Raw genomic sequence first — 20691 nt, 5'->3', positions numbered from 1 at the left:
TTAAAAGTTGATCAAAATGGGGGATTCGACTTTTTTTTTAGTCAAAATATATATTTTATTTTTATAATCGTGTGTGTTTGAAACAACTTGTCATTATATGTTTTAATCTATTGATCTATGCTCAGTTGAATTATTCAATATAGTTATACCCTCCTAACTATTGAGTACATAGTCAATCAACTCAATTTACAAGTTTTGATCGGACGACCAATTCTTCTAAAGTCTATTTTCTTTTTTTACATGCTTGAAAACCTACTAGACCAATTCATGGTATAGTTAAGTTACCAATTTGTGTGACACAGATCTACGTCTCATTTCTCACATAAATGAATACACAATTGATTAACATATATATCTATAGATGAGAGGTCTAAATCTCCCCCCAATATATTGTTTCGAAAAAATTAAAAAAAAAAAAGCTAACAGTAAAAATCAAAATAAATTTTTTTATGCAAAGTATAATACATAACATTTGCTAATATGTTAAACTATTTTTTTAAATGTACAGCAGGTGAGAGTGAGTGAGGATTCAAATTCATTGCCTCGACGAGCTGAATTGTCAAGACATCTTTGCCGTGAATTAAATCCCACATTTGTTCTAAGGAAAATAAGAAATACACAACATATTTAAAATTAATTAAAAATGGAAATTGGTGCAAGGGCAAGGGCACATTCCAAAATAAAGTGGAGCAAGCTTACAAATTTACATTTTTGGAAAAATATTGCTTTCCAATGTAAACAATGGTTAACGCCAAAATTTCTCCCATTGCGGCTTCTGCTTCTGCAAGCAATCGGCCATCAGGTACGAGAATGATCGCTCGCACAATCTGTATCTATCGCTTTCTCCCTCACTCAACCAATTGCAACCCCTCTTTCTCTCTTTCCTCTCTCCATTGCCCTTATTTTCATCGGGTTTTTGGTTAATTGTTGTAAAATACGGATGGGTTTCAATCAGTTGTGTTTTCATCTTTGATTTCTGACATTTCTTGCGTTTCTAATCTTAAGCATGCAAAGAAAAAGGAAAAGATAGTGATGGGAAGGATTTGGATTTCTCGACGATGTTTAATTTTCATGAGATAATCTGTTTTTTTTTTACCCTGCATATTCTCTGCGTGATGTGATTCTCAGGTTGAAGTATTATGGGTCTGAGATTGGGAGATTAATGTTGCATGTCCACTCCGGTTTCAGCTGGAAAATAATAATGTCATTTTTAGTGTAGCATGTCGTGTTTCAAATTCTGTTTGCGATGTTGAACCTTTGTTAGATTTCTTCGCTTAGATGTTCAGCTGATCGTATTGAATTGTATGAATGCCTTTGACAATTTTGAATGAGGATGCACCGGTGCTAAGCACCAAATAAGTTCAAAAGATTGCATTTTGTGTGAGTTTAACTATTAGTTTCCCTTTTGGTGATTTTATTTTGTTACGTCCTTGAATTATTCCACTAATATTTGAGAAGCTTTGCCGACCCTGGAGCCAGCTCTAGGAAACAACCAGCCTTTAAGCTAATAAATTCTTTAAATTGGGGCTTGAACCAGCCTTTAGGCGCCTTTCAGTAAAATTTTTTCCTTCTACTTTTTTCGATTCAGCATTTTAGATTGAACAAGCCGGTTCACCAATGCATAGTGTTAATTACATAGCTACAGCCACGAAATGTACATAATCCTCTTACTTACAACATGAATACGAAATTTGTAGTAAATAATCCTCAAGAGTGCAATTTCAAGTTGTTGTAATCTTTTGCATCAAGTTAACGACAATCCTCAAGAGCGCCAAACCTTTGCTTGTTATTTTGGGAAAAAAAAAGGTTGGTCTCCTTGTCGTAAACCTCGAACCTCTTGTAACCTTTATTCTCCATCTTGGTCTATCATTGATGAACATAGGAAATTTTGTATTAGTTATGTATCATTTTATCCATTCTATCTATTTTGTCCCAGAGCCTTTCTTTCAGAATCAACCATATCATAGGCCTTCTAAAGATGATCAATTTTGTTTTCCACTTGCACTTCCTCCACTTTTTCTAATCTTCTATGGTTTAATTTGCAACAAATATCGGATGTAGAATTTGTCTCCTTGTTGGGTTAATGCTTCAACTTTTCTGCGAGGACCTTTACAAGGACGTTGTAAAAATGCTCGTAACCAAACTGGTTATTCTAAAGTCCTTTAAACTTACTGCTTTCTCTTTTTTCTTTGTGAGACAAAACTAGGGTAGCACCTGTTTTCATTAGTTTTAAGAAAATAGGGAGCAATATATATCTCAGAATGTTAGACCCATTGTCAAGAAACTTAACTACTTTGGTCCCTGAATCTGATTTCGTAGATCATCAGCTTAAAAAAATGGTTGAGATGACTGAAGGGGCTTTTCCTCAAAAGGCATTGCTCTATATACCATGACAGTATGGGTAATAAGGGGCAGAACTAGACCATTATATGGTTATGAAAGAACAAAACAATATAATATATAAGAGTTCAAATGGCTATCATACCTGAAATTGAATGATGTTTTCTACTTACCATTTAATCCTTCTCTTTTATATGAGTTAGAAATGTCAAGTCAATTAACTCGTACAATGATGTAGTAGTACACTAGTACTTTTGAAATTAAGATAGAAAAGAACAAAGAGAGAACTTTCTTGAAGCTACCTTGACTTCTATTTGGAAGTTCAATCTTTGCTCAAGTGGAAATTAATTCTTTTGGAAGGATCAAATTTGTAGTCTATCCTTATATGTTTGTTAGTCTTGAAGATCCTTGGACTAACCATTTGCAATGGTGCGTATCCAAATATGTGGCCTAGTACAGTGTCATCCTTTACATTAGTTGATAACAATTTACTTGTTCTAATGGGTTACAATGTTTTGGAGCCTCAACATTTGAAATTGACATTGATTTGGTGTTTGAATGTGATAGTTCTCATAAATTCTGGATATACTAAACAATAAAAGTGCAATAGAAACTCTTGATACTAAATGACTGGATTCATCATGCAAGCATAATCTTGGAATTAAGTTATGAACTTGCTTCTCTTGAAAGGAGTTTGTTATCTATCTTTGAACTTTCACATTCTAGTGTAATTAATTGCATATTTTTGTAACTGTTATATGTGAAATGCAGTACATCTTATCTTGCTAGAAAATTAATCTGTTTAGGTTATACTGGAAATTTGCACTCACTGGAATGTTTCCCCAGACCAAGAGGGAGGAAAATGGCTAGCAATAGTGTTTATTCAACTTTGGCATGCGATGACATCCTCACAGAAATCCTCCTTCGATTGCCTGAGAAATCCGTCTTCAAATTTATACTTGTGTCCAAAAGATGGCTATACTTGATCTGTAGTTCTTCTTTTCGCCGTTGTTACGAAAATCAATGGGGCACTCACAGTCATCTATTAGGTTTTTTCGTATGCAACTTTCTTTACATTGACAGACCACAAGACGGGTTGAGGCGTCCACGATTCGAGCCTGCTCTACCTCTACTTTCAACTTGTAAAGAGGGTGATGATTTAATGTCATCTGGAATCTTAAAGCAGCTTGGCTATTTCATTGACTACTCTCATGGCCTTCTTCTCTGTGGCCGGCATCCAAGAAATTATTATGTCTGGGATTCCGTCACCAAGAACCGGCGCCAACTTCCTCAACCTCGAAAGCACTACAAATATCTATGTACAGCATTCATGACTGAAGACCTGGGCGGAGATATTGTATATAGGGTTGTTCGGGCAAACTGTGAATGCAAAGTTGATGTGATCAACACCATCTCCATAGAGACTTTCTCCTCACTAACTTGGACATGGAAGCAATCCACTCTTGTTTGTTCTCCAGATTTTGCCTTGAGCCCGTGGACGGTGGGCACCATAATAAAGGGAGTCATCCACTGGTTCGGAACGTATCGAAGTTTAGCCATTTATGATCCAGAATTTGGAGAAAGGCGCATAACTTCAATCAAGCTACCTGTTGGTCAGCTGACTTTTGATTATGAGGATTCCATTTTAGGAGAGTCATCTGATGGACTTCTGCAGTATGGTCAAAGTGGAAGGCTGGGGTTGGAGACATGGGTTCTCTGTAAGGAACGAGAAAACTCCTCGTCTCCTTGCACCGTGAATGCCCGTTGCGAGTACCGGTGGGGGCTACGACACAAATTAAGCTACAAAGACATGTGGAAGCACAACCCAAATTCAGGTATTCGGTCTAAAGAACCTCAAATATTATCATTTGTTCGTCGTAATTCCGAATCGGTTTTCATCAGGCTGGGATCGAACATCTACCGGTGCAACGTCGAAAGCAAAAGGCTGGAAGTGATTCCTTACCATTGTGATGCTGCTTCTATCCCTTGGGATTTTTGTAAAGTAGTGCCTTACTTTCAACAGATATGGCCTCATTTCCCTTTGCGTTTCACCCCTAAAAGTTTGAAACCTTGTGCTTTATTTTCTGGAGCAGCTCTTCAATATGTAAAATGACTATTAGATGCCTTTCTCTGCCCAATTTCTTCTTTTGTTACTCAATGATGATCCTTTTTTGTTGATTCAGATTTAAATTTTGCTTTTTCGCTTATCGTTTTTAAGTAGTGTGTTCATTTACCAAGCTTTCTTTTTCCTTGTGTACTTTCAGAATCGTTTTTCAAATTAGAATTTAGAAAGGAAAAAAATAATGTGGTTCTTAAAAACTTGTTATCGTCATTGGAATTTGACTTTGATTTCAAGTTTTGTTAAAATGTGAAATTTGGTGATAGAGCGAGGCTAGGTAAAATATATTCACAACAAAAATTACTATTTCCAATATGTTAAAGTTAAGTTACACTTTTAGTGAGATGAGGAATAGTGAAAGGTATGACATCATGAGGGGTGAATCGACGTTTTTGTAGTATTACAAAATATATTAACATAACGGTTTCATAAGTAGTATCTGTTAGTTTAAATATTTGCCACACAATTTTTTAATGATTTTTTTTTCTTAAAACCTTTTTTTTTAATTGATTTTTTATCATACAATTGAGACATTGACCATCTTATTGAATCAACTTTGATAGTGAGATAATCTATTAGGTTACATTACTTTAATTTTAATCTAATATATTCATGTTAGAAATCTATCATATACGAAATTAGACATTTTTAAAAATTTCGAATAGGTTACGGATATATTAAATACAAAATTAGAAGATTAGGGACTTGTTAGTCATTTTTAAATAAAACTTTAAAATTTCAACTCGTAATTTAACAAATATTTTTTTAAAAAATATATATAATAACAAATTGAAACTAGATTAAATTGGAGGCTCATAAATGCAAATTATTTATTACATGCAGAAGAAAAAAGGGAAAAAAGAAGGAAGAAGATGAAATATGATGGATGTTAATGATGATTTGAATCGTAGGGTGAGGATGAAGGGTTGATTGTCCAGCCATGTTGGTCGCCATGCGAAGACATATAAAAGCATTTCGGTTGAGAGGGAAAGAAAGAGAGACTTGGTAGCCACGGATTGGCGCGAAATTAAAGGGAACTACCGAATTTACCGGCCTTTCTGAACAATGTCACTCCCACAATCCATCGGATCCAGATTCACTAGCTCTCTCTCTCTAAAGCAGACAAAATTTACTTTCTCAGATCACAATACCCTCTTTTGGTTCATTTTTTTCACTTTTCTTTCCACCAATCTTTCTGGGAAATGTCTCTTTCGTCCATTTTCTTGCATTACACTCCCACCCATCTTTGATTTACTCCCTGTTCTTCTGCTTTCTGATGTGAATTTAAGCCATGATTTTTGCCAAAAGGGCCATTTGGGGTGCCATTTTTAGCCGTCCTGTCGCTGGTATGCTGTATGAATTAGGCAGCTGAGGTGTTTGAAGAAAGTACCCAATCGTCAACAGGCTTCAGATTGCAGCATTACAAATGGTTGGTGAACTTCCATCAGATATCTTGATTCAGTCACACTAAAAAAGTGCTTCTTTGCAGGTTTTATGTTTGGATGTATTATTTATTTGGAAGATCAAAATGGGCAAAGAATCACAGAAATATTTATTGCATCGTGATCTGATGCTGGTGATTTCATTGCTAGATGTTTTTGGATTAATTTTTGTTCAAAATCTTCAAACAGACCTTGAAAATAATGCATATTAAAAGGAGTGTGGGAAGTTAATGGTGAAGGGTAAAGGTTTTCTGCTTAAAGGAAATATGTATTGCAGATTATAATTATGCTGGAAACTTTAGCTGATGATTCTTTCTTGTATTCTGTGATACCATGAGATGTTTGTATGAAAATTTAAGGCTCATGATTAAGGGCAAAAGTATACGGGGTTGGGGGGATGGGCACTAACAGGTGAAAATTCAATCAATATCCCTTAATAACTGGATCTTGTCATCAAAGGGTAGAAATTTTGCAGTAGGATGGATGCTGTCTATCTGTCATATAGGTTTCCTAGTTAATTTCTCTCTCTTGGGATGTTTATTTAGGAATTGGACACTGAAAATTTTCCTTGTTAGAAACTAAGTTCAGAAAGACAGTGCTTCCATTGAATATATAGAGAAACTGAGGAACAATTTAGTTTGTGGTAGATGCCTCCCTTTTATGGGTGGAAGGATTCTAACAATTAGCAAGAAGTGTGCAGATGTAACATGTAAAGTTTCGAGAAACCTTATTTTACTTAGGAAAGAAGTTACAGTTTCAAAATAATTCCTAGGTGCCACTTTGCATAATTTCTGTTAGCTTCTTGTTAGGGGTGTTAACATTTCATAAATATGCCTCTTCAGATATAATTTTAAACTATTATTACTTTCTAAAAACATTTCAAATGTGATCCTTTCTGAATAAAGTTTTTCTTTTCGACGTATGCAGGGTACTCCAGTTAACATTATTGTAGGTTCTCATGTCTGGATTGAAGATCCAGAAGTTGCTTGGCTTGATGGACAGGTTTCCAAGATTACAGGGCAGGAAGCTGAGATCGAAGCCAGCAATGGGAAAAAAGTAGGCAAATATCTTATCTTTTTGTCTTATGTTTTTTCCTAATAGGAATTGACATTTTACTATAAGACAAACATTTATAGGAAGAGCAGAAGGCAAGAAATCCCACTACAAAGGGGGGGAAGAAAGAATATAAACAGTGAAACTATCACATCAGTTCGTTAAAATAAAAAGAAAAAAGAGTGTCACTTGGAGGATTTAGATTATGTTTGCAATTTCCTAGTAAATATGTGTAGTTAGGGATTTAATTTAAGAAATGCATGCTTACCCCATACTGAACATGTGCAGGAAACTACCAACTTGATGTCAATTTCTGAAAAAATATATATATTTTTATAACTAGGAGTCAGAGTCAATTTCTGAAAATTTTAAGAAACATAGTCTGGTTCCATACATATATTTCCGGCATGACCCTTCTGCATCCTTTGTGTTTTCTCTTTTCCCTGTCTTTTTTTTCCCTATTTACTAATAATTACTCAATGGCTTGTTAAAATAACGTCATATAACATTTCCCTGGGGTTCTTTTAGACTAGTTGTTTGTCAAGTTTATTTTAAAATTTTCCAAATACTTGGAATGAAAATAAAAGTTAGTTAAGTTGACGATAAAAAGTTGTTGGTTTAATGGTAATTTTTTTTTATCAAGAAACTATTTCGTTGATATATGAAATATGATAACAAAAGGGGCCCAAATTGGGCTACTAATTTAATTTATTCATATAAAATACCCTTCAAGTTTATGTTAGGCATGATTATATTTTCTCTTTTTAGCTACAGTTAAATCAGATGTGTAGCCTCTGTTAGAAACTGTGAACGTTCAAATTTACACTTAGTCCACTGTAAATATCTCCTTTCGTATGTCTCACAAATATTGGTTTGTGTGTCATTCTATTTTGGCATTTTAGGTTGTTGCAAAATTATCCAAAATATACCCAAAAGATATGGAGGCTCCAGCTGGTGGCGTTGATGACATGACGAAGCTATCTTACTTGCATGAGCCTGGAGTTCTACAAAATTTAAAAATTCGATATGAACTCAATGAAATCTATGTAAATTTCCACTCTTCATATTGTAACTGTCACTTTGTTCTTGAAAAAAATGATATCTGATAATATTCCTTGTTATTGCAGACCTACACTGGCAATATTCTTATTGCAATTAATCCATTCCAAAGACTTCCTCATATTTATGATGGTCACATGATGCAACAATACAAAGGAGCACCATTTGGAGAACTGAGTCCTCATGTTTTTGCCGTTGCTGATGTTGCATACAGGTTAAACTTCGACATGTTACTCTTGAAGAACCTCCACGTATCTATGATTAACATTTATACTAAAACAGGGCAATGATTAATGAGGGTAAAAGCAATTCGATTCTTGTCAGTGGTGAAAGTGGAGCAGGGAAAACTGAAACCACAAAAATGCTCATGCGGTACCTTGCATTTTTAGGTGGCCGGGTAGCCACTGAAGGACGAACAGTTGAGCAACAAGTTCTTGAGGTATGGTAAATTATAACTTCCATATAAAACCAAACCACCGTTTTTTTCCCAGTACAGCAAGACAAGTTTTAACTAGCTTTGTTTCTTCCTTAAATCTTATGAAATCATCTTTTGATTCAAGTCTCATGGTATTTTCTCCCCTTGATCTATATGCAGTCAAATCCAGTGCTTGAAGCTTTTGGAAATGCTAAAACTGTTAGAAATAACAATTCCAGGTAAGATTCTTCCACTTGCCAAAAATGTAGAAAATTATTTTCCCAAGATAGAACTTTTACTTTATTGCTAAGAAAATAATGCATGAAGCAATTAGTTTGATAACATGAGGTTGCTCACGAACTCATTTCTAGAAACTAACTAAAACAGCACAAATTATCATTTTTCAAATTATTGCTGAGGATTATTCTGTCCATACAGTCGCTTTGGTAAATTTGTTGAAATCCAGTTTGACAAGCATGGAAGAATCTCAGGAGCAGCCATCCGAACTTACCTTCTTGAGAGATCTCGTGTTTGCCAAGTTTCTGATCCTGAGCGCAATTATCACTGCTTTTACCTCCTTTGTGCTGCACCTCAGGAGGTATTCAGCAGTTTTTTTTTTGACACCAGTAGCTAAGAATTTGAGATTATTTAGGACACGTGCACATGTGACTTGGCATAGCCGTGGTTTGTGAGTTAGGGTTGTTTGTGGTATGACAGGAAATTGAAAAATACAAGCTGGGAAATCCCAAGTCATTTCATTACCTTAATCAATCAAATTGCTATGAACTGGTCGATGTAAGTGATGCTCATGACTACCTAGCCACTAGAAGAGCTATGGATATTGTTGGAATTAGTGCTAAGGAGCAGGTATGGTATCTGCTGAAGCTTGTAACTAATTCCTAACTTTGAGCAAAGTTAGTAATCTTCTTATGTCCATCCTCTCTTCTCTCTCTTTCCTACGTCAGGAAGCAATTTTTAGGGTTGTTGCTGCTATTCTTCATCTTGGAAATATTGAATTTACAAAGGGCAAAGATGTTGATTCATCAGTTCCAAAAGATGACAAGGCCAAATTTCATCTTAAAATGACTGCAGAGCTTCTCATGTACTCATCCTGCATTAAAATGGTGCTTCATATGTTTGCATCCTTTTATTTTGGCGGTATTCATCTAACTGAACTTGTTTCAGGTGTGATGCTGTTGGCCTTGAAGATGCATTATGCAAGCGTGTCATGATCACCCCTGAAGAAGTGATAAAACGTAGCTTGGATCCTCAAAGTGCGGCTGTTAGCCGAGATGGTTTGGCCAAAACTATATATTCTCGACTATTTGACTGGTTAGATCCCTGATTTTACAAGATGTCATCCACTTTAATGGCTAAGCATTGAACTACACCCTGAAACTATCATACAGAAAGAAATTTTGAGTTTCATATGGATCTATATGTATGTTTTCCCCACGTGCAGGTTGGTTGATAAAATTAATGTCTCAATTGGACAAGATCCTAATTCCAAGTCCCTGATCGGGGTCCTTGATATCTATGGTTTTGAAAGCTTCAAAGCTAACAGGTAAGGAATAATGATTGTAGATATGGATATGGATTTAAGTGTTCCAAGCAACTCAGAATCAAAGAGATGAACAAAAAAGAAAAATCGAACAGATCTAAGCATTAATGGCCACTGGTTGATGAAATAGCATGAGTTCTCATTGGAGTCCCATTATTAGTTTAGCTTAGCTTCTTGTAATCTTGGTAATATACTGAAATCTTATGCACGGTAAATGGCATCATTTGCAATGGTCATGTCATTATTCGTAGTAATATGTAAGGAATCCTCCTCACTTTGTAGTTGTACTTCGGAAATTCTTGTAACTTAATTTCAGCATATCATGCTGTGCAGTTTTGAGCAGTTCTGTATTAATTTCACAAATGAGAAGTTACAGCAGCACTTCAATCAGGTGACTTCCAGATATCATTACACCATTTAAGCCTTCTATTTTTTTTCCCAGTAGTTAATATACATTTTTCTGGGTGTCCAGCACGTTTTCAAAATGGAACAAGAAGAATACACGAAAGAAGAGATTGATTGGAGCTACATTGAGTTTGTCGACAATCAAGATGTGTTGGATCTTATTGAAAAGGTTAAATATCTAGTTCTAAAGTCTTACGAATATTCTCATGATTACTTCTCTTATTCAAATTATTAAGGAAAAAATTTGTTTGTTGATTCTTGGAGTATTTTCTGTTACTGTTGTGTTACTTTCATGTAAACTAGAACAATTTTATATGATTGCAATGGAGGAGAGAAAAAAGAAGAGGAAGGAAAATTCAAACGTGGGATAATGAGAGATGAAAAAAAAAAACAACTGGGACTATCCTTTGACTCGTATTGTGAGTTTCAACCAAGTACACTCAGATGCATCAAATAGTTCCTTGAACATTGCGCTGTTATCAGATGCAAGGTAGGGAAAAGGAGCATGAAAGAAGTTACATAGGTTGTCATTTTGATTCAAGAAATTTTTATGAGAAAATATGTTCAGATTTTAATATCCTTCTGAGTTTTGACTATGGATTAGAAATATTCTTATACTCAATTCTTTTGCATTCATATTATCATCATTTTCTTAAGCTAGTTGTGGTATCTTTATTTGACAGAAACCTGGTGGAATTGTGGCTCTCCTTGATGAAGCTTGGTAAGCTAATTTTATTCTAAATTGTCACTTTTCAGAGAGGTTAACCATTATCAGTTAGCGGAATTCCTTGTCATTATCACGATTCTTAGAGAAGTTGTAGCTTATGTGTTGTTTATAGTCAAATTATTTTTTATTGAATAAAGGATGATCTTTTGTAGTTCTATCCAATTTTAACTTGTAAGTTGCCCTTTCTCGTTCTTTCAGCATGTTCCCAAAGTCAACACATGAAACATTTGCTAACAAGCTCTATCAGACTTTCAAGAGTCATAAGCGGTTTATAAAACCCAAACTTTCTCGAACAGACTTTACCATTGCTCATTATGCTGGAGAGGTAACATCAACTAAGGCATAATTTTGTTCATGCCAGGGAAGATTTTACGCTTACCATTAAAGTACTTGTTTTCAGGTTTTATATCAATCTGAACAGTTTTTGGACAAAAACAAGGATTACGTTGTTCCTGAACATCAGGATTTGTTGGGTGCCTCCAAGTGTCCATTTGTAGCTGGCCTTTTCCCTCCACTAAAAGAAGAATCTGCAAAATCTTCCAAGTTCTCTTCCATTGGGTCTCGCTTTAAGGTATCTCTAAATCATAATGACCAAAACAATTTATTTATGAATAGAGGAACACAAGAAATTCAAACCTCATTATTATAAATTTTACTAAAAAGAAGCAAGAGGATGAAATTGTTTTTTATTTATTAGTTACTGAATCTAAATGAAATGTACCATTCTAACTTGATCCTTCTGAAACTGAGATATCTTTATGTGTTAAAGGACCTTGACCTTAAGTGTTGAATTCTATGTTGTGCAGCTACAACTACAACAGTTAATGGAAACATTAAATTCTACAGAACCTCACTACATCAGATGTGTGAAGCCAAACAATCTCTTAAAACCTGCCATCTTTGAGAATGTCAACATAATGCAACAGCTGCGTTGTGGTGTGAGTACTACTTTTCTTCTCTCTTATTTTGTTCGGCTTGTAACTGGATTTTGATTCCCCCTTTCTACAATGATTTCATGATGCTTTTATAGGGTGTCTTGGAAGCAATCAGGATCAGTTGTGCTGGGTACCCTACTCGCCGTGCTTTCTTTGAATTCATTAACCGATTTGGAATTCTAGCTCAAGAATCATTAGAAGGAAAGTAAGTATTTTAGTTTAGAATATATTTCAGTTCTCTCTCATTCTCATACAGTCTCTCTTAGACTTGGTGGTGTTGGGAAAGAGGGAGCATATCTGATGTTCATTATGTAACTACATTGCTATAAGGAGTTAATATTCGGCATTCTGAAACCACCTTCTTTTCTTGGTGAGCAGCTATGACGAAAAAGCTGTGTGTAAAAAGATATTAGAAAAGCAGGGACTTAAAGGGTTTCAGGTAAACAGAGTTCCTTTGCAGCTTTTTTAATACCTATTTCGATGTGAAAATATTCCTTTCTTATATTTAATACACTCTGAAAACTGAAATAATCTCAACTTGCACAATCATGACCTAAACCAATGGAAATTTGATCAAAAGATTGTGATATTTTTTCAATTTTGACAACAATGGAGTTGATGTGTTCAAAACATCTATGGATATCACATATTAATGTAATTTATGCCCAAGTATGCTGTCACTTATAGGTGTTCATGAGCGATATGTTTTGACTTGCATTTTGCAGATAGGTAAGACAAAAGTATTCCTTAGGGCTGGTCAGATGGCTGAATTAGACGCACGAAGAGCAGAGGTGCTGAGTAATGCAGCAAAGACTATTCAACGGCGCACACGAACCCATATTGCTCGTAAACAGTTTATTGCATTACGAAAGGCAACCATACATGTGCAATCTAGGTGGAGAGGTCAGTCCTTTAAAATAGTTTTCCAGTATATGAGTTCTAAAACAATCAGTCCTTTAAAATAATTTTCCCGTATATGAGTTCTAAAACAATCATTAATGCTATTGTTGTGCTATTCTAAAGGACCCTTAAAAAAAAATTATGCAATTTTCTAAGCTTTCTGTTAAGCAAGTTACTACATTTCTTTTATTACTTGTTATTATATGACATGATTGTAGGAAAACTGGCTTGCAAACTTTTCAAGAATTTGAAGAGGGAGGCAGCTGCTGTGAAAATTCAGAAGAATGCTCGAAGATTTCACGCGAGAAAATCCTATAAAAAACTACAAATTTCAGTGCTTGCTGTGCAAACTGGTTTAAGGGCAATGGCAGCAAGGAACGAATTCAGATTTAGGAAGCAGACCAAGGCGGCAATTATCATTCAGGTTACATACTAATATTTTAATTGACCCAAGAGATCTCTTATTGTTATTGTTAGATTAAATATTTCTCCATTACATGTAAAACTGCAGGCTCGATGGCGTTGCCATAAAGCTGCCTCATACTATAAGAAACTTCAGAGAGGCTCAGTAATTGCACAATGTAGATGGAGGGGAAAGGTCGCAAGAAAGGAACTTAGAAAACTCAAATTGGTGAGCAGAGATCAATTCTTTATCTAGTATAGAATTTTAACTATGCTCAATTAGAAAACTCAAATTGCACAATGTAGACGGAGGGGAAAAGTTGGAAAGTTCTTTTTACTTGTAGATCCTGACTTTAATTGATTCAATATTACTTTTATTGAATGATTGCAGTTATTGACATTTTGGAATTAATTGTAATACTGATCTTATATAGTAGCATGTCTAGGATGCTTTTAGTATCTAGTAGGCTCCATTGGTATTTTGTTGTTTATTCTTAAATCTCAAGTTTATTTACATTCTGCTGAACCAAAAGATTTAGTCTCTTATCTGATCTTTTCGCAGCTCTTGGATACAGGGATACTTTGATTATAGATATGAATAGAAGTAGCATTTTTATATATTCTATATTCATAGAAATGTCAAACCAAGTTTTTTTCTGAGAATCTTGTTCAGCGTTTCCAATATTGGTAACTTAAAACAAAATTTTTCAGGCTGCAAGGGAGACTGGCGCACTAAAAGAAGCAAAGGATAAGTTGGAAAAGAAAGTGGAGGAGCTTACTTGGCGCATACAACTAGAAAAACGTCTAAGGGTAATCTAGAATGAACTAGTCAATTTGAAACCATCAATTATTTGTAGTTGTGATCATCCTTAGAGTCGTGTGACTACAGTATAGTGCTGTGATATACATATTTTGCATGGTGAAGCTTTGAATCATATATGCAGACGGACCTGGAAGAGGCAAAAGCACAGGAGATAGCGAAATTACAAAATTCCTTGCAAGAAATGCAGGCCAAAGTTGAAGAAACTAACTCAATTCTAGTAAAGGAGCGAGAGGCTGTCAAGAAGGCTGTTGAAGAAGCACCTCCCGTTATACAAGAAACCCAAGTTCTTGTTGAAGATACTATGAAAATTGATGCTTTGACAGCAGAAGTAGAAAGCTTAAAGGTAGTAATGATTTGGTTCTTCATATAAACTGCATTTAGCTGAATCATTTTTTACTGTTAGCATTTTCTTTTTCATATTTGGGTCTTAGCATATTGAGACTAGAATATTAGTAGTTATGCAAGTTCTTGGAAGTTAATGATTTGGCCTAATTTCATTGGTGACAAACTTTTATTTTGCATTTCCCAATATTTTCTTTATGTTTATGATTGAAGAAAGTCAATTTATTGCTTAAGTAGCTTATCCCCTAGACATTCTAGTGTAATATATTAGCATTTACACTTGTGACATAATCAACTAGAGTAAATAGTAATTGTTTCAGGCTTTGAGAAACTGGGTTCATATTGATAGATGACTGATAATGTTTTTTAAACTGATTAACACCTTAATTTTACGACTTCTCAGACCTCACTGGAGACGGAGAAAAGTAGAGCCGATGAATATGAGAAAAAATGTGGTGAAGTAGAACAGTCTAGAGATGAACAGCGTAAAAAGTTAGAAGATACTGAGAAAAAAGCTCATCAGCTCCAGGAATCATTGACCAGGTAATATCATTATTTTGAGAATGGATAGAAAAATAGTTCTGTTACCACATTTTTGGATTGCCACTATTATGCACAGTAGGAAGTATTTTTAAATATTTAATAATGTGGAACCTGCTGGAAATGAATTGTTCACCTTTCTGCTGACCTTTGTAGATAAACAATATTTAACTCATCTTTACCAAAAATCCATTTAGATTGCAGCATAATATTGTCGATAAATGTGCCAATAATATTCTGAACCTGATTGTATAACAATCCTCTGTACAAGTTTAAGAACACGTGGGTTGTCTTTTACCCTGAGAGAGCTAAAAATTTGATTTTCATGACATGGTTAACTGAACACTCTCTTGATTAGGCTAGAAGAGAAGCTTTCCAATTTGGAATCAGAGAATCAAGTTTTACGCCAACAAGCTGTCTCTATGGCACCTAATAAACTCCTCTCCGGACGGTCTCGATCAATTCTTCAGGTATTATGAGATATTAGTACTGTATGATAGATTAATAACTTAATTTTAACTATATTATGATGTTGGATATATTTACTTGTGAAATTTTTATGCCAAATGACAGAGGGGTGCTGAAAGTGGTCACTATGGAGGGGAAGGGAGGACACCTTTGGTCAGTAAAGCTTTTCTTGACCTTAAAAGTTTGAAGGAACAAATAAAGTCACTTTCCTTATTCCATTTTTATGTTTCTTACCTTAATATTACTATCTGATGAACTGAATCAGGATCTACACAGCCCTTCTATTAACCAAAGGGATGCAGAAGTCGAGGATAAACCTCAAAAATCACTTAATGAGAAACAGCAAGAGAATCAGGAATTGCTCATTAGATGTATTGCTCAGCACCTAGGCTTTGCAGGAAACAGGCCAATTGCTGCTTGTATCATCTACAAGTGCCTGCTTCAGTGGAGGTCATTTGAAGTCGAACGCACCAGTGTATTTGATAGGATAATTCAAACCATAGGCCATGCAATTGAGGTTCAACTGATTGACCTTATGCTCCACCACTCTTTTGTACATGTCTCTCTAACATTAAGCATTTCCATTTCAGACCCAGGATAACAATGATGTCTTGGCCTATTGGTTGTCCAATGCTTCAACGCTTCTCTTACTGCTTCAGCGCACTTTGAAAGCTAGTGGTGCGGCTGGAATGGCTCCACAGCGTCGGCGATCATCGTCGGCTACGCTATTTGGGAGGATGACTCAAGTAAGTACAAGAGAATTCACAAATCCTTTTTATTCTGTGCATAAACTAGTATCATATTTAAACATCTTTCTTCTCCAACTTTTTCTAGAGTTTTCGAGGAGCTCCACAGGGAGTCAACCTATCCTTAATCAATGGTGGAACTGGTGGAGGAGTTGACACTTTAAGACAAGTTGAAGCAAAGTACCCTGCTTTGCTTTTCAAGCAGCAGCTGACAGCATATGTAGAGAAAATTTATGGAATGATAAGAGATAATTTGAAGAAAGAAATTTCCCCATTGCTAGGATTGTGCATCCAGGTAATATTTTCAGAAGAAGTACAAAATACCTATGCTTCATGATTTAGCTGTTTAACTTATTCATTTTGTTTCTTCCTAACCATTAAATGCATATTTTTTAACTGAAAAGGCACCAAGAACATCAAGGGCAAGTTTAGTGAAGGGATCTTCTCGTTCTGTTGCCACAACAGAGGCCCAGCGCGCCTTAATTGCTCACTGGCAAGGAATTGTGAAGAGCCTTGGAAACTTCTTAAACACCTTAAAAGCAAATCATGTATGCAGAATCTTATGTCAGTCTGTTCTGTATCTTCTTTTCGTAAATACGGTAGACCAGTTATCATAGTCAATTTACTAAGTTATTGGTGATATGTGAAGTTTAAACTATCTCTTTACTGATTGTTATACTCCATAAGCATATGAAGCTATGATTACTTATTTGCTTGTTTTTGAACATTATTCTTTTTCTGAAACATATATTCTTTTTTCCTTCCTGTATCTTATGTCACTGTAGGTACCCCCGTTTTTAGTTCGGAAAGTCTTCATACAAATATTTTCTTTTATCAACGTTCAACTATTTAACAGGCATGCAGCTTTTCCATTTCTTGTTTTTGATTTAACTAAGCACTTTTCTCAGTCAGCAAACATGTTTACTTCTTTGACAGTCTTCTTTTACGACGAGAATGTTGTTCATTTAGCAATGGCGAATACGTCAAAGCTGGGCTGTCTGAATTAGAACATTGGTGTTATAAGGCTACTGATGAGGTACCTCTAGTACGCTGCTTACCTTGTTTATTTTGTTAAACACAGTTAATAACCGATAAAAAAAATACAGTATGCAGGTTCTGCTTGGGACGAGCTGAAGCATATTCGACAAGCGATCGGGTTTCTGGTATCTCTCCATCCTTTTATTATGTTCAATTCTTCCCACAAAACTTCCTGAATTAGAAAACATGAAATAGAGCTGAATTCTTGCTTTAATAATGTAATAGGTCATTCATCAGAAGCCAAAGAAGACACTCGATGAAATAAGCCACGATCTATGCCCTGTAAGTGACGTCTCAGCATATGTGTACAATGAATATCTAAGTACCGTTTTAATCAGTCATTCTCCATTTCCTCAGAATTGAATAAACCAAACTATTCACTCACAGGTACTAAGTATTCAGCAGCTGTATCGTATAAGTACGATGTACTGGGACGACAAGTATGGTACCCATAGTGTTTCCCCTGATGTAAGCTTTTACTCATTGTGTATCATCTCTTGTAGTTCAAATCTAGAAGTTTTTGTATTCAGCACCCTTGTTTACATTCATCTTTTTGCAAATGTGCATGGATCTTTATTGTTCGAATATTTTTTTAGGTTATATCCAATATGAGGGTGCTAATGACCGAAGATTCGAACCATGCAATTAGCAATTCATTTCTATTGGACGACGATTCAAGGTTAGTACCAACAACACTCTCACTACTCTATCTTGTGACTTTTCTTTTGTCAAATATTTCTGTAGTTGTTTTCTCATCTTTATATACTTGTAACTGCATAGCTAAATTTGATTGTAGTTGATCTCTTGATCACTAAGTGGATAACTAGACAAAATGTTTTCCATTTATTTAGAAGTTTGCCAAAATTGCAACCCGTGCTTGTTCTTAGTTCTATCTTCTACATTTATTTTAGAATAGATTACATATTTATTCCCAATGTTGTAACCAATTTCGTTTTTGTACTTTAAAATTTTTCATTGTCAATCTCTATCCTTTGATTAAAGTTTACTAGATTTCCTCCTCATAAGTGAAGGGTAACCCTAAATCCAACCTGACAAGTTATTTATAGACGTGTTTAATATTAGTTGGGAAAACAAAACAAAACAACCTTGACATATTTGTTGGTTTTTTGTATTTCAGCATTCCATTTTCAGTTGATGATTTATCAAAGTCCATGGAGCAAATAGACATCGGAGACATCGAACCACCGCCACTGATTCGCGAGAACTCGGGCTTTAGTTTCTTGTTACCACGAACGGACTAATGGATGAATCTTCAATCTCTCTCTCTTGGAGCATAATTCGCCAAAGTTTCGATCTTAATTAAACCCCTCAAATGCTGAGTTCTAGAGATTCAAACATGCCTTGCAGTTTGAAGTGAAATGGAGCTCACCAATCTTCCTCCAAATGGCTTAGATATTGCTTCAAATCACTTCCTAGCATTGTAGCCCAATTTTTTTTCTTCTTTACTACACTTTGTATGAGTTTAGATTTTTTGAGACAGAACCAGTGAAGTAGAAGGCATCCATCCTATCATAGATCTCCACATTTTTCTTTGTATTTTAGTTGTACTTTCTCTGAGATTGTTTCCATTACCTTTATAAATAATAAATTAAATCATCAGTTCAGAAGATGTTTTGATCAAATTTGCTGACAAATGCACCTTTCCTAGAGTAGCATAATATTCATATAAGTGTATAGTACTATCATATCCAAGATTAAAGTAAAGAGAAAAGTAGAGAGGAATTGATGAAGTAACCTTAGGCTTGGCTTGACTGAAGGAACAGCTTGTATATTTAGGAATGAATAGACGGTGTTACTTATTACAGTATAAACAAATCATATTGCTTATAACAAAACCAGTAAAGTATCGACCTTAAAGTTGAGCTATTATTATATATCATCCTTTGTCAATATTCATACATTCCCTTCAAGATCATGGCTCTTTTAGCTCATAGATCTTTGTCGGATCCATTTTTAGACCGACTGCTCGTTTGAGCGTTTCGAGCTCTGATACTTTATCAATATTTATGGGGTTCATCTCAGAATCAATGGACAATGAGAGGAATAGTTCATGTCTATTATAAATCTTTGTTAGGTCTCTTATTTTTTCAATATGGGATCCTCAAGGATAAGGTCAAATCTTCGAATCTCCACCCATCATTCAACTCAAAAGATAATAGTAATAAATAAATAAAAAATTAACATTTAAGTATGCTCGCAAAGAAAGTAAAAAAAAAAAATCATCCGTTGAAGGCATAATTTATTCGTAGTTAATTTCTAAAAAATGGGTCTTGAAAGTGTTTATCAACTTCAATATGTTTATACTTTGCATGAAATATGGGATTGAAGGCTTGAGACAAGTAGTGTCTAAGGTAGCACATTAAGTAATTTAAATAAGAATAGCTTTAACTTGTAAGCTGTTGAGTCTTTTATTATTATTTTTTTTAGTGTTCAATGACACGTGGTGTGAAAGTGATGATTTGAACCTCCAATCTTCATGTCGAAGATATGTACCTTAAATTAGTTGAATTATGTTCAGGCAAGCCTTAAATTGAGACATATAGATACAAAATAAAAACAAGGTCCATCTTCAATGAAAAATACTTAATTTCTTATCGACTATGACCAAATATTGTCATCATCACCATTATGAATATTTGACAATTAAGAAAGAGAAATCTAAAAGCATATATTTTTATTTTTTAAATAATGAATTATCAATTTTCAATGGTAGTGAGAATAAGATTTGGGGGAAAATATCCGAGTATTAATTTTTTTATTATAAATTATATGGGACATATAAAAATATGGTGGCCTTTTAAGAAAAGTAGCTCACAGAGCGGGCCAATTTACTTTATTTTATGGAATCAAGTCAAATTTGAAGTTTGAATAAGTCTTGAAATTTTCATAATGTTTCAATCATATTTACTAGTCACATCAATAATGACCAAATTTGTTTAATTTTCATCTGCAATATACTAATACTAGTCAAATTCTATGCCTATGCAAATCAACATCGCGATCACAATTATAGATCAATGGATACAATTTTTTGGGGGAAAAAAGGAAAAAAATTAAAAATGACAAAAATAAATTTCTTTGATCATCAAACAAAAGTAATCAATCATCTATTTTGACTTTGAATGATTATCTTCTATTAAAGAGAAAAAAAAAAGATCTAGAAGCTCTAAACCGAACTCGATTGACTGTTACGTAAGTTACAAACTTCCAACTTTTGGTCAATTTTTGGTACATGTATGAAGAGTAAAGTTATTATATATCATCACGTTGAATTGTCACAGCATATTTTTCTTTTTTTAGTACAGCAAAATGTGAGGATTTGAACATTCTACTTTTAGATAATGAAAACAAGTTG

At 34.6% G+C, this 20691-nt stretch overlaps 2 protein-coding genes across 6 annotated transcripts; both read left to right on the top strand.

Moving 5' to 3' along the window:
• Positions 1-666: 666 nt before the first annotated feature.
• LOC111013139 (F-box protein At5g03970) lies at positions 667-4522 on the top strand. 3 transcript variants are annotated; one of them, XM_088127059.1, is made up of 3 exons: positions 667-802; positions 3147-4175; positions 4243-4522. In XM_088127059.1, the coding sequence occupies exons 1-3, from the start codon at positions 742-744 to the stop codon at positions 4293-4295; spliced, it is 1143 nt and encodes a 380-aa protein (XP_087983185.1). In that variant the 5' UTR covers positions 667-741; the 3' UTR covers positions 4296-4522. The 3 variants fall into 3 exon arrangements, with proteins under 3 accessions (XP_087983185.1, XP_022143223.1, XP_022143222.1); XM_022287531.2 differs by having other exon boundaries at positions 3187-4522; XM_022287530.2 differs by having other exon boundaries at positions 3147-4522.
• Positions 4523-5288: 766 nt separating this feature from the next.
• On the top strand, positions 5289-18958 carry LOC111013058 (myosin-11). Of its 3 annotated transcripts, XM_022287415.2 has the most exons (37): positions 6823-6957; positions 7857-8000; positions 8082-8227; positions 8296-8452; positions 8609-8667; positions 8867-9026; positions 9146-9295; positions 9394-9530; positions 9614-9760; positions 9891-9992; positions 10323-10380; positions 10462-10563; positions 11078-11115; positions 11320-11446; positions 11522-11692; positions 11928-12059; positions 12152-12261; positions 12435-12495; positions 12782-12959; positions 13175-13380; positions 13468-13587; positions 14070-14168; positions 14303-14524; positions 14927-15066; positions 15422-15533; positions 15637-15684; positions 15797-16048; positions 16122-16277; positions 16366-16572; positions 16682-16825; positions 17063-17133; positions 17214-17313; positions 17384-17440; positions 17541-17597; positions 17703-17783; positions 17912-17994; positions 18454-18958. In XM_022287415.2, the coding sequence occupies exons 1-37, from the start codon at positions 6823-6825 to the stop codon at positions 18575-18577; spliced, it is 4593 nt and encodes a 1530-aa protein (XP_022143107.1). In that variant the 3' UTR covers positions 18578-18958. The 3 variants fall into 3 exon arrangements, 1 of the variants encoding a protein (XP_022143107.1); XR_015792617.1 differs by lacking the exons at positions 17703-17783; positions 17912-17994; positions 18454-18958 and adding an exon at positions 5289-5888 and having other exon boundaries at positions 6829-6957; positions 17063-17313; XR_015792618.1 differs by lacking the exons at positions 17063-17133; positions 17703-17783; positions 17912-17994; positions 18454-18958.
• The last annotated feature ends 1733 nt before the right edge of the window (positions 18959-20691 follow it).

The sequence above is a fragment of the Momordica charantia genome (genome assembly GCF_013281855.1).
Source record: "Momordica charantia cultivar OHB3-1 chromosome 8 unlocalized genomic scaffold, Mcharantia_2.0 BLBB01000008.1, whole genome shotgun sequence".
In the NCBI taxonomy this organism is placed as follows: domain Eukaryota; kingdom Viridiplantae; phylum Streptophyta; class Magnoliopsida; order Cucurbitales; family Cucurbitaceae; genus Momordica; species Momordica charantia.
The sequence above is the reverse complement of the archived record's forward strand: the minus strand, read 5'-3'. Positions and strand labels throughout refer to the sequence as shown.

Bases quoted from the DNA above. Each gene is read 5' to 3' on its own strand.
- LOC111013139 (XM_022287530.2), top strand. From the start codon at position 742: ATGGTTAACGCCAAAATTTCTCCCATTGCGGCTTCTGCTTCTGCAAGC. The intron at 803-3,146 runs GTACGAGAATGA...TAATCTGTTTAG, and splicing joins TGCAAGCAATCGGCCATCAG to GTTATACTGGAAATTTGCAC.
- LOC111013058 (XM_022287415.2), top strand. From the start codon at position 6,823: ATGCAGGGTACTCCAGTTAACATTATTGTAGGTTCTCATGTCTGGATT. The intron at 8,668-8,866 runs GTAAGATTCTTC...CTGTCCATACAG, and splicing joins GTTAGAAATAACAATTCCAG to TCGCTTTGGTAAATTTGTTG. The intron at 13,381-13,467 runs GTTACATACTAA...GTAAAACTGCAG, and splicing joins AGGCGGCAATTATCATTCAG to GCTCGATGGCGTTGCCATAA.